The sequence below is a fragment of the Vigna angularis genome, chromosome 8 (assembly GCF_016808095.1).
Source record: "Vigna angularis cultivar LongXiaoDou No.4 chromosome 8, ASM1680809v1, whole genome shotgun sequence".
In the NCBI taxonomy this organism is placed as follows: domain Eukaryota; kingdom Viridiplantae; phylum Streptophyta; class Magnoliopsida; order Fabales; family Fabaceae; genus Vigna; species Vigna angularis.
In genome coordinates, this window is record NC_068977.1 from 3,001,958 (window position 1) to 3,015,992 (window position 14,035).

Below are 14,035 nucleotides of genomic sequence, written 5' to 3' on the forward strand. Positions count from 1 at the left end.
TTTCAAGAATGACAAAGGTAAACCTATCATTTCCATGTATGACCATATGAAAAACCATCACAAAACTCAATACCATTGTCATAATCAAACATGAGAAATTATGCCTTTTGCCTTATTTTTTTTTACCAAAATATACCAAGAAACCAAACTCAATACCAATGTCATAAAATACTAATTAAGAACACCAAAATTAAAACCGTAAAAAACATTATAGTATACCTTACCATAATTGTTAATGCAATGTACATTCAATAAAAACTTTCTATTATTGATTCCATGACCAACACCAGATAACAAAACCTGACAAGCAAGTACTCAGTGAACTTTTGAAATTTGTCCTTAATGGTTATTTCATCCTTTTTCCAGATTAGATTATTTTAATAGTGGTGAAGGATAACAACTATGATTTTGCAAAATGTTGAGCTCAAGTCAAAAAAAGATTACACTCTCCCTAGCACAGAGGTATAAATCTGTACATGTACCTAGTCTGTTAGAGACATGTTATACAATAACATACGTGGACAAAGCAAAACTCATCTTTCAGGTCCATGAAAAAGGTAAACAAATGCTACGGCAAAGCACAAAACAGACAAGGAGCCGCAGATGCTACAATATCTCATTCATGTTATCATAACAGCACTCAACAAAAGTCCACTGTCAAGCTTCCTCAACCAATGCAGCTCCTTTTTGCTTGGACATTCTCTTACCTGCACCAGTGAGAAAGCAGTCCAACCCTATCATCAATGGGGCAGTGCAGTTAAAAAATTCAGCAAAAAATTCATCTTAAATGAGTCCAAGAATTCCCTGTGGTTCAGCTTAAACCAGAAGCAGCCACTCAGTAATGAGTACTCTATTGTGGCCTCAATTCCAACTTGTAAGCTTGTATTTCCATTGGAGATATGGCCACATGCCCCTCTTGTGCAAGATCTCCAAATTGCTCTGAGAATCCCATCACTTCAGGGTCTTCATGCAAGAGATTCAAGGAAGTTGCTTTGGCTTTTGAGACTGTAAGATCCTTGAACATGCTGAACAGATTCACAGTCACATTACCCAGATTAGTGCATTGTGATCTTCCCTTCCGACAGTATGAAGAATCCCAATGTCGTCTGTGCAAAATTAGAGCGAATCTAGGACCTTCAAGTGGTAGCTGCAAAAATTTTAAAGGCTTGGGAACCTTAAAGTTCACTATGTGCAAGTCACACGGCAAGGGAGCAGCAAGAGGAGAAAATGATCTAGGTGGTGGCTTCGCAGACTTGTCCTGTGGTTTCTTGGAAATGAATGTATGTAATGGATAGTTCAAATGAGAACCAACACAGTGAGATAAAAGAGAAGGGCTGTAAGGGAATGGGGTGGAAGCCAAATTTGATGTGGCAGAAACATTGTTTTCCATGGTTAGATGGAAGACAACATTCATCACACGGTTATCCATCACTCCTTGTCCGAGACCCCGACCATCATCTCTTACCAACCGACGATCAAGCATTATCTCTAGCCATCCGCTTTTAAGGCTTGCCACACCTAATGATTGCCGGGAATGGACGGAAAACCGATGACCATTTGACCCCTGTATGAATGCAAGAGAGGGCAGAGGGTAGTAATTGCCTTGCAGAGGAATCTTGTCGTAGGTTTCTCTTCGGCTCATTTGAAATCCATTTAGATCTGAATAAAAAATCTTCTTGTTATCAATATCTGTTTTATATCTAACTATCAATTCCTTATCATTGAATTCATGGCCAAGGAGCTCAACATGATATTCCTTTTCAATGACAAACCCTTGGACTGTACTCTCTCCACTGTATATTCGGGTGCTATGAGAAATGGGAGCTTTCTCCCAAGTTGTCCTAGGATAAGAGTATACTTCCTGCATCAAAGGGCCTTCTGAGACCAGCAATTTCCCACCTTCTTCAATAATTGGCTGGGCATCACCATTGGGCTTGAACAAGTATGCCCCACCAGAACTAGAATACAAACCAATTTCCTCTCTTACAGTATTTGGGGAATTATTTTTTGAGATTATCTTCTGTAACAAACCGTACTTTACATCAAAAGTTAGTTTATGATTCTGATTCTCAATTTCAACCTCATCAGCCTCTATTTTCACACAAGAATAGGGTTTAGGACAGGCAATTGAGTTAGACTTAGAGAAGATTTTCAACTTTGCAGGCTTGGCCTTTTCACACTCATCAAAACCATTGGAAATATAATAAGTTTCCAATCCCAAAGCAGGAACAGAAACTTCCCAGTAAAGTCGATGTTTCCCAGTAAAGATCTTACTATTATGATGCTGCAGCTCTGGCAAAATTTGGCTCTGAACACAACTCCAGTTAGAGTCAACAACAGTAACATCAGGACTGTCAACAACTAGCATCACAACTTCTTCGCTAGTTTGCTCCAAAGGATTAAAAAAAACCACTGATTGGTAAGAACTCTCATGAACACCAATCACTTTATGCAATGGCTGAGCATCATATTTAGATCTGATTATTGCTGGCTCAAACTGGGAAGGACTGTGATCTAATTTATCGTAGCGGATTCCAAGAAGAGCCTCAACTGCCTTGGACATAAAAATCTGCAAGTCCAGTAAAGAAGTATGCATGCGCATTCCATAGTCCATAACCACGTGATCTTTTGCAGTACCAGTTACACCGTCATGATGCTGAAAAAGAGCCAAGTTCCTTCTAGCAGCTGTCAACTTATAGGAAAACCCCATGGCAAACTTTTCACAATGTGATCTCCGACAGCAGCTAAGTATTAGAGCTACCATCATTTCAGTGGCACGAAGTGTCTGTTCTAGTACCCTATCAACAGCCTTGAAGAAGGGTCGTGAAACATAATAACCGCTCCAATAGTCTTGTTGCCGATCAGAATAAGTGAAAAAGTCACCTGATAGAGAAGGAAAACCTTCAACCAGTCCAGATCCTATTTCACCAGGAAATGAGTAATTTATTCTCTCTGCTTCTTCACGCAGCGTTACAAAGTAGTCCTCCAAAGTACCAAACTTTGCCTCTGCGTTCAAACTGGGGTTTGAATTGATATAATCAAACAACATTTGGTAATTTCTGAATTGTGCTTCTGCTTCTTCGATATTAATATACCGAAAATCATCTCCAAGAGGAACAAGAAGTGTATTGGTTCGGTACAAAGTTGACTTTTTCCTGTATTGATCCAGCAATTTAAGAGCTCTTTCCTGAACATTTTCCTGAGTGGTCTCCACAGGATATTGCCCCCATGGACATTGTTCATAAACAAAACCCTGCATGCGTGCAAAATCAAACTGACAACAAACAGCAGGTTCTGGGCCACATGTATGAGGTATATCATATGAATAAAAGGGCATCATGTGGACAAATATATCAGTGGTTTCATCTGTGTCCCAGCTTTGACGCCATATGTATTCTAAATTTTTATGCCATGCAAGCTCCTTCTTCACCTCATAATGAGTTCTCTGTATAAGCATATTGTCAAAACCCATGCGACGGAGAAGATATGCCATGGTAGACGAGTAGCCAAATGGATCTATAGCCCAAGAATTTTTTGGAACAAAACCAATGGTGTCGTTCAACCACATATTCCCCTCTGTTACCTGTTACACAATAGTCTAAAGATTAAGGACACACAAAATACACCCTAAAGCAAAAAGATCATAGTTTGATATGCATATGAAATCACAAACACATGGACAAGCTGAAACAAGGAAACATAATTTTCTCTTCTAATGAATGAATACCATGTTGCCCAAACTTGAGAATGCAGTCCAATAATAATGAGTTTAGGAGTATTAAGAAAAGGAATGCTCACTAGAAATTTATAGTATACAAAGTACCCTAGGCTTTATGTGTTATTGAAATTTATTTGACATCACTGTTTACAAGCTCTAACTTGATGCTTGAGATAGCAATTATAATAATAAACTAAATTCATAAAATACAGCTCATACAACAGAATATTGCACGTAAAATAAACATGTTGGTTTATATATGTGTGTCTGAGAGTGTATGTATATGAGATGCTTTTGCATCAATCTACATAAGCACATTATAAGACCTGATTAAGTTACCTACAAAATGAGAAAAACAATGGTTTTAAATTTTGACCACCACTAATTATAGGTACATGATAAAATGCATTCCAACAAACTAACTAAAAGTTCTAGTTTTAAAATAATAACTAATAAAAAGTTGTAGAAATAGACAAAACTTTCAGCATACCTGTTCAATTATAGCAAAATAATGGGAATTGGCCTGCAGGAATGAGAAAACCGTTAAAAAGTCAATTTTCCACAAGCAATAAAATCACCTGTAATCATATTTGTTTACAGGAATTTTCATTTGGACATTCCATAGACCTGCATGTCCCTAGAGCATAAACTTCATTAAAAAGAGAGCAAACTTGAAGGTCCTAAAATTCTAAAAGCTTAAACAACAAAACAATATGATGAAAAGAAAAACATCACAAAACCTACCTTCCACAAATTCTCATGTCATAATAATTACCTCACCAGGAATGAAGTATCAACATATGCATACGTGCTATTAACAGTAAACAGGAAAAGTGTCAAAATCAACATAATATTACCTCATCATTCATCACCCAGCCGCCTCCAACAATTTCTAACTGTCCATTTTTCACCAAATTGATGAAGGATTCCTTCATCTCATCAGATGCATCCCTCCACCATCTCTCTAAGTACGACATTTCCTCCCATATGAACTTCCGGCGAGAATCCTACATACCCCGATCATCCAGTCAATATTATAGCAGAACTTTCTCCTAAACACAAGAATAGAATAAAAGGAGCTACCTATGGAACTGACAGATTTATCAGCCCCATTTCGTTGAGGCTTATATTTTCCTGCTCTACATCCTAACATGCAAATGTTATCAAATTAAAAAATAAAAACAGTACTTTCAATGTCTACCACTTTTGTTATCACATGCACAACCAGTGCGTAATCCACTGTTTCAAAGCAGCAAGTTAACTACTTCAATCCAGCAACACAAATTTACTCAACTACTCTGTTGTTCATTCAAGTGGGGCACTTGTTAACTTAATCACCATAATCTAATCAAACATTTAAATAATAACATTATAATATTTAATTTCAACACATACCATTTTAGTCGTAACATGCAGTGCCCTATCATTCATTCTAAGCTTTAAAGTGCTTAATTAAGTAGTTCAAACGTTCAACCAAGAAAAAATTGTACCATATAACCTCCCCCAGTTTCACTGACAACATAAGTCACAACCCACTAACACAAAATCTAATTGGTCATGGTAAATCACTCAACAAATAAACTAAAGCCATATCCACACGCACCTCACATCACTTCTCATGAACCAAAATCCAAACTTACTTAACCAACTGCAGACACCCACATAAAGTGTTAACAATCATGCTTTGTTAACGAAGAAGTTTTTATATCGCCAACTAATCAGAAATCATCCTTAATATGACTTTCAAATTCACTCTATCATGAAAGTCAACAGACTTGTCAAACATGACAATCTGTAATTGGATCATAATGCTATAAAGTGTCAACAAGCTTATTTCCACAGATACATAGACAATACACTCTACTATGAAAGTCAACAAACTTGTCATACACAAAATTTGTAATTGAACGACAATGTATACAGAGTTAACAAACCTATCATACATGGTGATCTAAGTTAAGTCGTCGACATAAGAACTCTTTACACTGTCAGTAAATAGCTTAACAAATCAATTAAGCCAGCTTGTAATTGAAAGACAGTGTATACGGGATCAATACTAATACTCTGAGTTTTAGTAAAATTTCTCTCCACAACCCTCCATTTTGTAACCCAACACAAACTCTCAAGGGTCTGTTTAAAAAAACGTTACACTTACACCTATTGATATTTGAAAAACAGTGTAACTTAATCAATCATTTACAATTCAGAAAATATAAACTCCAAAGCCCATAAAAAGCAAGGATGAGATATGACTTGACCTTGGTCAGTGTTTGCACAATGGTGTCAAGTATGTGTCTTGATTGCCTATCGTAGTACTCCTCCACAGTGAGCTTCCACCCAGGATCGTTATGCGAGTGGGGCACCACGAACACCTTCAGCTTCTCCGCGTCCCACTCGTTCCCCCGGTAAGTCACGCTCCACCCCTGCTTCCACGCGCCGCCGTCAACATCCAAAAACTCAATTTTATTGTACAGCGCCTTGGTGGTGATGTCAACAGCGCCGGCACCGGCGAGCGCGCTGGTGTTCAAGACGTTGGGAAGGGGCTTCCGCCCAAAGGGCTTCCGGGCTCGTGAAGAGCGCGTGCGGAAGTGCGTGGCGATGGGTTTGGGGACCCCGAATCGGAGGAGGATGAGGAGGAACAAGGAAAGTGAGATAACGAGGCCAATAGTGAAGAAATTGGAAAAGATGAAGTCTGTGAGCCAGGCGCGTCGTCTTCCCTTTCTGGGTACCTTGGATTTGGGGTTGGAGGATGGGAGGATCGATGAGGCCCAGGGTGTTCGGCGAGAGGAGAAGGGCATGTTTGGTTTGGTGAATTGGGAATTGGGTTGTGCAAAAAACGAGGTTTTGGGTTGGTTTTGGTGGGGATCTGTGAGAAAAAGATGAAGAGAGGGTTTGGAAGGAAATGAATTCAAATCATGGGAGTTTTCGACCTGGGACTGTGTTTTTTGGGGTGTGTTTGTGTTGTGGAGTGAAGTGTGTGCAAAAGGAAATGCAAATGGAAATGGAATTCATAGGATATTTTGATGCTTACTTTGGAATTGTCAATGTGTTTTGGTTTTGGAAGGTGCCAATGTTGTGTTGTGTTGTCTTCTGTACTGCAAGACTTTGGGAACTTTGAAAGTTATGCAGTCTGTTGGTCATGAACAGAAAATAATAAAATATAACATTACAAAAGAAATAAGAGTTTAAGAAGACTCCTTCCTTTTGAAAAAAATGTACTAAAATAACTTTGTTCAAGAATGATAAATAAAAATTGTTTCGTTTAAGAAAATTATTATAACTTCTGTGGAGAAGAGCTTTTATGTTTCTTATTTTTTAAATAACTTATAAGTAAAATTTATTTGCGTGTCAGTAAAATACTTTTTTTAGTTTTCATCTTTCAATTTTTGAAATAATTATATTTTGTTTTTAATATTTATATAAAGATAGATATACGATGGTATTTAGAATTATAGAAAATTATTTTTACTCATGAATCTGCGAACAGGTGATAAAATGTGTTTTAATTGTTTTTTTTAAGTTATTTGAGAATTAATATATAATAACTGAGTATATTAGTATTTATGTCATGTATATAAAATTAACATAAATTTTTTTATTGAAATAATATTTACCTACTATAATAAATAGTAATAGAATGATAAACAATAATTATTATATCAAATAAGATGCTAAGAAAATTTGTTATTTCTCTTTCTTTAAAAATATCCTTCTGACATATAAAAACAATAAAGTGGGATGTCCCCTTTGTGACTTAAGGAGACATTTATAACTTTATAGGTATTAGGGAGATATTCGTTATCAATCCACCAAATTGTTTTAAAATTGTCTGTTGTAGTAATTGTGGTAGGATTTATTCACATCTTCCTCTCCTTATGCTTCAACCTAGTATATATATTAAAGACTTAAAAAATATTAGTGTACACTAATAAAAGAAAATGAATAATTTAAACAATTAGGGACAATTATCTCCTTTACAATTTCTTTTGCTAATCTAACTGGTGAAATGATAAAATTTTCAAAGGCCTACCCCATTGTCTTAACCTCTTAAGTGGGCACAGGGACTTGAGCAATATCATCTCAGATGTCTACAACCACCACCCTCGTCATATCAATTGTAATGGTTTCATGGTCTATGGTTAACCTAAATGTATACATTTTACCTAAGATAACCAAATAATATTTGTAAAATAGATCAAAGAATATAATTAAACAAATTACCTAAAGCTACCAAGCACTTAATGACATCATCATTAAATAGCTCATAGTCTCCATAAATAGTGGAGGAAGCCTTTTTTTAGGGGAAACATCACAATTCTCCTTTGTGCTTAAACAAATAGGAGAAGATTCTTGAGAAGGATTCCTCGGCTAGCCTAAGGGAGAGGCTAACTCTGCTCGCACGTCTGCTAACAATTGTACTCGCATACCACAATACTCATTCTTAATCTCATTCATTTTCTCTCTCATCTCTTGTCTGATTTATTCTCTGGTAGATATGAGGACTTCCTCAATGACATGGACTTTACTATGATGAGATGATAGGGGATCAAAGAATTAACGAATGCATCATTAGAGAATATTTTGTAGGAGTGGTAATGCGGGCCGGTCCGTCGCATTTTGACTCGTCTCGCATTTGGTGAGTGAAAAAATATGTCAAATCGATTTTCCTCACATAAGAAATGTGGGCTAATATTTTTTACCTATTATGCGTAATGTTTGGTCTTAGGCCGATTTGCAACCTGCGTAAAAATATATTTGTTTTGTAATTTTTTTCTTTTGTAAAATATTAGGGTACAAGATTTTAGTAACTTTATTTTTATCTAATTAAATTAGTAAAAATAATAATTTTTATGATTCATTTCTTAAAATAAGTAACAATCATAATTTTATAATTTCTAATTTTTAAGTACAAGCCTATTGAAAATATAAATAAGGGAAAAAAGTGAATGATGGAACTACTTTTGAATGAATGAGACGCGAATGAGCAAACTACTTTTGGGTGAACTAGAGAAAAAAATGTGAATGAGTAAGTTCCTTAGAAGAAACACACATTATATGTTATGTTGGTACTACCGAATTATAGGAAATTAAGTCAATGCAGACCAGTCCAATGTTGGCCCGCGTAGGCTGAGGTTATGCGGGACGGACCTAAGCGGACCAACAGACTAAAATACTCAGTCCGTCCTACACTTTTTCTTGTAGCATGCGGGTTGAACTGTCCCGCATTGCCTAATATTTTGGTTCCTTCAATAAAATGTTTCTTCCTTATTAAGAACGTACATGACACTTGAACGTTAGCTGGTAACTCAAGCGATCTCCTTGCTTGGATCTAAAGACTCTTTGATGCTTGAGCATTAGATTGGACAAAGAGGTTTTGTTGCAATGTTTTAAAATAGTTTTTACTCCTTGTTTAAACTTTCATTTGGTCACTTAAACGGTGAGATATGGTCTACTTTACAACTAACATTCGCTACTAAAGCTCTAATTAGTTACTTGATTTGGTTTTTTTAACAAAATCTTTCTTCCTTCTTTGGAACGTGCATATCAATTAAATGTTGGTTAATTGCTCATTTTTATTTGACTCCAAAGGTTCTTCATGGTTTAAGTATTGTAATGGACAAAGAAACTTTATTACAATATTTTAAATTAATTTTAAACTCTTAAATTTTTATTTAGTCACTTCATAGTTTACTTTACAACTCACATTAGTTAGTAAATTTATGGTTAGTTGCTTAAGCGGTAAATCCTTACATAGTTACTCTCTATTACTTGATTGAGATAATAGTATTTAAGTAATGATTTCTTTTAACTTTTTTTTCTCTTTCTAAAAGAAAATTATGTTGAAATAGAAATATAATAGTATTATTGAAAATTATATTTAAAATTACATTTTATTGATATTCAAATTTATTTAAAATTGATACTAATAATAAGACCTTATAATTATTAAGTATTTTACGTTTTATTGTCTATGATGGGATATGTGCGTTAATCTAAACAAATAAACTAATTATATACATAGTCTTAATTACATCATTACTTTTATTGTAACTTTGTTTTGTTTGTGTTTTTTTAGTAATATTGATGACTGTATATTAACACATTTAGATGAGACACATATATTTAAATTTTGGTAAATTTATCTTTCCTTTTTGGAAAAAACAAAAAGCCATATGTTTGGTAATTATTTTATATGATGTATGTATATTTATTTATATACATGCTTTCTTATTTAGTGCTTTTATATTTGATCTGAAGTCACAAAGTTTGATTGTTACATATATAACATGCCGTCTAAATAAGTTATTTCCAAAACCAAAAGACATTAACTAAAATTGAAACTCAGGACAACTTAAGCAACTAAACTTTGAATTATAATTTACTCTTAATATACAATCTATTAGTTTTTGACACTTTTAATATGCTTGGACAAATTTCTCTGACAGATAAAGGAAAAAAAGAAGAAAATAATTATAAGTCTTTTAACAAATGTTTAGTTTATTATGTTTTCGGAAAATCACAACATTTTCTTAAAGAAAGAAAACTTAAGGCAAAGTCTAGTCAATTCAAAGAATGACTGAAAGATAAGATTTAAGAAGGAAACTTGGTTTAAATTACTTCACATATCACATCCTAATGAAGTCTTCTTTTTACATTTTTCCTATTCTAATTTCTCATGAAAGACCTTTTCATGTAAAACAAAAAGGATTTGTCTTATTTAGAGATAATAGAGTTAAAAATACACTCAAGGTTACTTGCCACTTTATCTACAGTTTATATTGTTTTAATTTTTTTCTTCAAAAATTTATATAAAAAACTGATATGAACTTCAACTTAAAACTTTAAAACAATAGATTTATAAATTTTATTTTTTATACGTAGTTCAATTTTTTCACTTTTATTAATCACTTCGACTCATACTTGATTTTTCTAACAAATATATATAATTTTTTATCTTTTTGACATGTGAATAGTTTTTTTAAAAAATATTTTAAACTCATTGGTTGATTCTTTTCTAAAACAACGATTAGAGGCTCATGTGCATACAAATTTTAATCTTGAAATATTAAAAGTAAATTTACTTTTACAAACGAATAAAAAGGTGGAATGAAATTTTGAAATTTTCAGATGTGTGTTTAGCAAAAGAGGGTGCATTTAAGAAAAGCCCCGTAAACTATTAGTAGCTAGGGCCAGGTTCACCCGAACATATGAACAGTGCAATCAAGTTTGTGCTAATTTTAAAAAATTTATCTAATTTTATCGTCAATTTAGCCTCAGTCTACATTAAATCATGTTGTGATTGACACTAATATTTAAAAGATAAAACAAAAACAATTTTTAGAGTGTTATGTGTTTCTTACAGCTTTATTTTCTGAATTTGATGAAAAAAAAATCCATTTTTTCTATTATTTATCCTTGACTACATATTATATTTTATTTCCACCTATGTTATAATCAGATTAAGACCCTCTTATATTTTAATCATTACAAATTCTACGGTGAAGAAAATAAAATGTAGACCCACAAGCCTAGATAAGAAGATATTTCTTGAATCTATATATTGTTTGTTTGTAAAGATATTGTATTCTATTTTAACTTAATTTTCTTTTCAGCATCTTAAATTTTAGAACGAGTCTTGCTTTTTAGTCTTTTATGTTCTTACTTAGAAAAAGTTTTAGAAGGTTTTAACTTTTTTAAAAAATATTTTAATAGACTTTTTGTTTAAGATTTTAAAAAGTTATTTCAGTCTCTTAAATTTAGTGTTTAGAGTTTATACATGTAATACTTGTAATTTAAGAAATTAAAAGACATTATTGATAAAAGTTATATTAGTCTCGAATTTCACATATAATCACCTTGTTCTTATCATATTAATTTTAATTTATTGAATAATGCAAAGGTTTTAAAAAGTATAATATTTTAAAATTGATAGTATCTTAAAATTGTGTGACTCGATTATTTTAATATTAAAATGTTTAAATATAAATAAAAAATTTATAAACAATTTTCATTACTTTAAACTACATTATCTTTCTAAAATATTTTTCTAAATTTCTTTATCTTTTATCTACTTTTTCTTACTTTCCTTTAATCGGTTTGAAGTGATTCTCTTGGTAAGCTTTTTCTATTAGTTTTTTTGTTTGAGGAAGTTTAGTTTATGTTATTTTTCCTTTTGGTCGAATTTGTTTATTATAGTTTGCATGTAATATTTTCTTGGTTACATGTATTATTTAAATATTCTATATAAGTCTTTAATAGGTCATCATAATTGTATGATTTGATTGTTTTATGATGTTTTTATGTATAGATAGAACATCCTCTTAAGTTATAGGTATTTTGGAGTTAGAGTAGTTAGAATTGTCAAAAACAGGAGAGAAAAGCTAAATTATATGTTTTATCATGTTAAAAATAATTTTACTTATTGATGTAAATTTGATGTCATAAAACCTTAAGTTTGTGATTAATGTTTGATTTAGTTTGTATAGAGTATGATTTATAAAATACGTCATTCAAACTTTAAATTGGTGAATATAATGATTGCATAATTTAATGTAAACATGTCAACATAACTATATTATATTTTAACAATAAATATAAACAAAATAAATTGCAAATTGCAATCTTAATAATAAGACCATGAGACTTAAAAGGAAATATAAATACAGAAATTAAAACCTACTTTAGAAAAATTACTTAAACTTTATTTAAATTTTATGATTAAATTAAAATTGCCATACATTTTGTAAAATAAAAGTCATTAATTTCAAATCTCACCATCTTCTATTCTTGATCCCTTCTGCTTTATAACAAAGAGATCAAATAAAAATTAACTTAGATGACATTAAAAAAAAACTTTTTTTACTATTGAAAACTAAATTTTCATTAAGAAGCTTGATTACTTTCTTGAAGAATAAGACTCTAAACACGATTAAGTTCATAAACTATTATATCTATTAACATTCATAATATGGAACGCAACATCCAAAGTTATATATCAAACATGTTTTTTTCTCTAAAAACATATCTCACAATAAATACAAAAAAAAAATAATCAATATAAGTGTCGAATTATGTAAAATTAATTGATTAGGAAATTAGATATAAAATACTTTAAAGTATTAAATCAACCTTGCACATAACAATGGATAAGATTAAAGAGGTCCATATTACAAACATTCCACTGATTTATGTTAAAATTTGTTCTTCTAATCATGTTATCGAATTTATAATTGCATTGATAATCAACTACTTACAATTATTTAGTTGAAAATACCATGAACGGTAACACATGAACTTATTGTCCCATCATGTTATATTTTATCATAACACTGCTGAATGTGCTCAAATTAAAGTCTAATTACAGCTTTTTAGTGGGCCCAACAGCTTGCTGCACAACCGTTAAAATTCCAAGTTGAACATAACAATATATTGATAATAAAATTGGAAGTACTTAAATTATGAAAAAGAAACCAATGTATATTTATAAGTTTCAAAGTCTATTATATGATAAAGTATTTTTAATTAATTTTTTTATTGAATGTTTAAAATACATGTTTTTAATTAAATTTTTATATTAAGTGATTAGTGTGATTATTATTTTATTTTTTTTATATTAATTACTTGTTTGTATGAGTTAAAAATGTGAGATTTTATAATCAAGTAAAACTAATTACAATATTTAAAAAAATATGTTGGATAATAAAACCATCACCATTATACGGTCAAGACGATGATGTCTATGTTGTTATTGTAAAAAAAATTCATATATTATCCAAAACATTCTAATAAAAACAATAAATATTATTTATATATTAACAAAATATCATTTATATTAGAGACATAGTTTTATATTTAATAAAATTCAATTGAAAAAATATAAAAAATTATAAATATTTAATATAAAAAATTTAATACATACTCAATTATAAATAATTAAATTTGTAAAAAACTTAAAACTTCCGAAGTTTTATTTTAAAATATATATTAGAAAAAGTTTTATGCAATATTGTTTTAAGCTTTTATAAAATACTTTATATAAATAATGTAACATCTCAAAAATATACAGTGTAAAACCATATACGAGAGTCATCACATATTAACAATAATATAGTTCAGTTTAACGTTCGTCTAAAGTACCATTTCGGCCGAACAACCTTACATAACAGTATAAAATTCAAAGCCCCTAATCCAATTGCCACTAGAACGAACGTTCTACAAAAGGAACACATCAAACGTTCTTACAAAAATGTATAACTAAAAACAGACCGAACGTCCCTAAGGTTCGACCTTCACCTCCTCCACGTTTTCCAATACTTC

At 31.7% G+C, this 14,035-nt stretch overlaps 1 protein-coding gene across 1 annotated transcript; it reads right to left on the bottom strand.

Annotated features, from left to right (window-relative positions):
• Window positions 1-406: 406 nt before the first annotated feature.
• LOC108345656 (alpha-mannosidase 2) lies at window positions 407-6,856 on the bottom strand. The gene is made up of 4 exons (XM_017584312.2): window positions 5,977-6,856; window positions 4,576-4,725; window positions 4,209-4,241; window positions 407-3,583 (listed from the first exon to the last, which is right to left on the bottom strand). The coding sequence occupies exons 1-4, from the start codon at window positions 6,514-6,516 to the stop codon at window positions 851-853; spliced, it is 3,456 nt and encodes a 1,151-aa protein (XP_017439801.1). The 5' UTR covers window positions 6,517-6,856; the 3' UTR covers window positions 407-850.
• Between the last annotated feature and the right edge of the window lie 7,179 nt (window positions 6,857-14,035).